The 2,476-nt window shown below is 48.2% G+C and overlaps 1 protein-coding gene across 1 annotated transcript in view; it reads right to left on the bottom strand.

The window, feature by feature from the left end:
* APEX2 (apurinic/apyrimidinic endodeoxyribonuclease 2) overlaps positions 1-1,710 on the bottom strand; it is a 9,650-nt gene extending 7,940 nt beyond the window's left edge. The window contains exons 1-2 of the mRNA XM_077754595.1: positions 1,447-1,710; positions 374-457 (exon numbers count right to left, since the gene is read on the bottom strand). Of these exons, the coding sequence (XP_077610721.1) occupies positions 374-457; positions 1,447-1,603 (241 nt within the window). The 5' untranslated portion in view covers positions 1,604-1,710. The remainder of the gene's footprint in view (positions 1-373; positions 458-1,446) is intronic.
* Between the last annotated feature and the right edge of the window lie 766 nt (positions 1,711-2,476).

The raw sequence follows: 2,476 nt of genomic DNA, 5'->3' as shown, positions 1-2,476 counted from the left end.
TGCCCCACCATCTTGCCGTTCCCTGTGTGCCTGGAGCCAGGCCCATCAAGGTTTGTGTTTTCTCCTATAGCACTTACAGGTCCCAGCACAGATGGTATTCCTTTTGCCTGAGTTTGCAACAGGTCCCTTTTGTACTTTCCTTCCCCTTAGGTAGCCTCTTTTTCCCCTGGATCATCCTGGGAATCAGGGGGTTACCCCTTCCCAGTATTTTTTGTTCCTGTGAGAATCACCCCAAAGTATTAAAAGTAGCTTTGTAATTTCAAAAAATTAAAAATAAAAAGCCTAAGTTTCTTATGACCTCATCAAATATTGGAAAACTTCCCCTGAACTGCCTCCATCACTCATTTTAAGTCCCCCAGAAAGACCCATTTACCAGAATAGCCACTGCGGCTGCGGCTGAAGCTGAAATAGGAGTTATAGCCGTCAGTGATAGCCAGGGGCTCAGTCAGCACATCTCCTGCAAAAACAAACAAACAAACCTTAAGATTGTGTCAGAGATAAAAGCCCTGGACACACAAAGGTCTGGAATTACAGTTGTAGGCTAATTCATTTTACACATCAGAACCAGAGTTGGGAGGAAATATCTATGATTAGTGGAGAGTCTAGAAAGTTTGGGACTAGTGAAGAAATTGAAATAAGGAGGGGGAGGCTAAGGAATGGGAGGTAGGGAATTAGGTGGGAAGAAGCTAATGATTAGGTTAATGGAGGGAGCTGGAGGTGGGGAACCAAAATATGGGAGGGAACTGGGAATCCGAGCTGGGAATAGGAGGTAGGAAACGGAGGCAATTACAGGATCTGAACTGGGGATGAAGAGAAATGTAGTTCAAGGGTCCCAGAGGTGGTGCATGGGAGAGGGAAGGAATGGGAGGTGTTGAGCTTGGGTGCAAGAGAGAGGGAACTTAGGGGATCTAACCTTGGAGTGGGACATGACATGGAAATGCTAAGAGGTTCTGAAGCTGGTAAGAAGAGAAATAGAAGATGTAAGGGAAGAACTGAGGATCTGAAATGGAAAGGAAAAAGGGAAGAACTCAGAGAATCTGAACTGAGGGTAAAGGTGGGGTGGAAATTAAAGGATCTGAGCTGGGTGCAAGGAAGGGGAGCTGGAGCTGAACAGTGTGTGGAAAGAGGAAATTTGGGGTACTGATCTGGGACAAGAGAATGAGTGGAAATTAGAGAATCTGAGCGAGGATGAAGGTCGGGAGGGTGAGGAAATTAAAGTTCTGCTGTGGACAGGAGATGAAGTGGGAATTAAGACATTAAGCTGGGGTGAGAGACAGGAGGAGTTTAAGGGAGAGGGGAACAGGATTCTGAAATGTGTGTAAGAGGACTCTACGGATAGANACTCTACTGAGAGAGAAATGGGAAAGTAAAATGAAATTAAGTAAGGGACAAAAGTTAGTAGAAAAGGTAAAGTATGGTAGGGGTCTTGGACATCTGAGCGCTCACTCGTCACTTTAGTCTCCTGAAAACAAACGATGTCGGCATCCAGCTTGTCCAAAATGCGCCCCACGACCATGGAGGCATAGTTGCTGGGCTCCTCGTGTACCATCCCTTGCAGGGGGCTCCGGATCCCATTGACGTTCCAGCTCACCACGCGCAACATCTTGACTGCAACACTTCACAGTCCGTGCCCAATCTAGGGGTACAGATCGGCCGGACACCCCCAATTTGGCCAGATTCTGACTTCCACGCGTAATGGCGCCTGCGTTCTCCTGCGCGCCACTACGGGGTCCTTGAAGGTGGGGCGGGGCTTCGAGTTCCTCAGTTCTTATTGGCNAGGAAAGGAATTTGAATGAGGTGGTGCAAACGCCTACTGGGAGGAATGAATGTCAAGAGGAAGCTCTGCTGTTAAGCTCCCGCTCCTCCCGCCTAACGCTGGCGTCAGACTTCCTTTCCTTGCTGCTCAAAAGCCCTCTGGGTGCCACTACTTACAAACGAGATTTTGCCACCTTTTAAGCAGCGGAACCTTGAATGGAACCGCGCTGCGACTGAAGCCCCGTCCCTAGGGCGACGGACCCCCAAGTGCTTTGCTGGCTGCGTCACTGGCGTCCTGGCAGTAATTGCTGTAACTGTGCTTGGGTTGGGAGAGGGGATATGGGAAGGGAACTGAGCGGCTAGAGGGAGCAGGAAGTACATTAGTGGAATAAGTCTTAGGGGAAGGCCCCTGGCTTTATAGGGCAAGGAGAGAGGAAGGGAGGAAGCTGTCTCAAACCCACCTAATAGCCATTATTTGTCTTATAACATAATGCCTTATAACATTCCTAAGGACATGGTCCAACACATAACTTTTCTAGGTTCCATTTCTCAGATGAGTAAAATCGAGGTCCAGAGAATTTAAGTGGGCCACCCAATCTCCAGAGCAGCACTGTCTCCCAGTGTAGCCCATGGCTCTTCCATATGCATTATTTGTTTCATTCTCTGGACAACCCTGTAAGGGGTATTAAGGCTAAGTATGAGAGAATGAGTGAATTCACTC

This window comes from Crocuta crocuta, unplaced genomic scaffold, assembly GCF_008692635.1.
Source record: "Crocuta crocuta isolate KB4526 unplaced genomic scaffold, BGI_CrCroc_1.0 scaffold3601, whole genome shotgun sequence".
Classification (NCBI taxonomy): Eukaryota; Metazoa; Chordata; class Mammalia; order Carnivora; family Hyaenidae; genus Crocuta; species Crocuta crocuta.
Note: the sequence above shows the minus strand (reverse complement) of the source record. Positions and strands in the feature narration are given on the sequence as shown.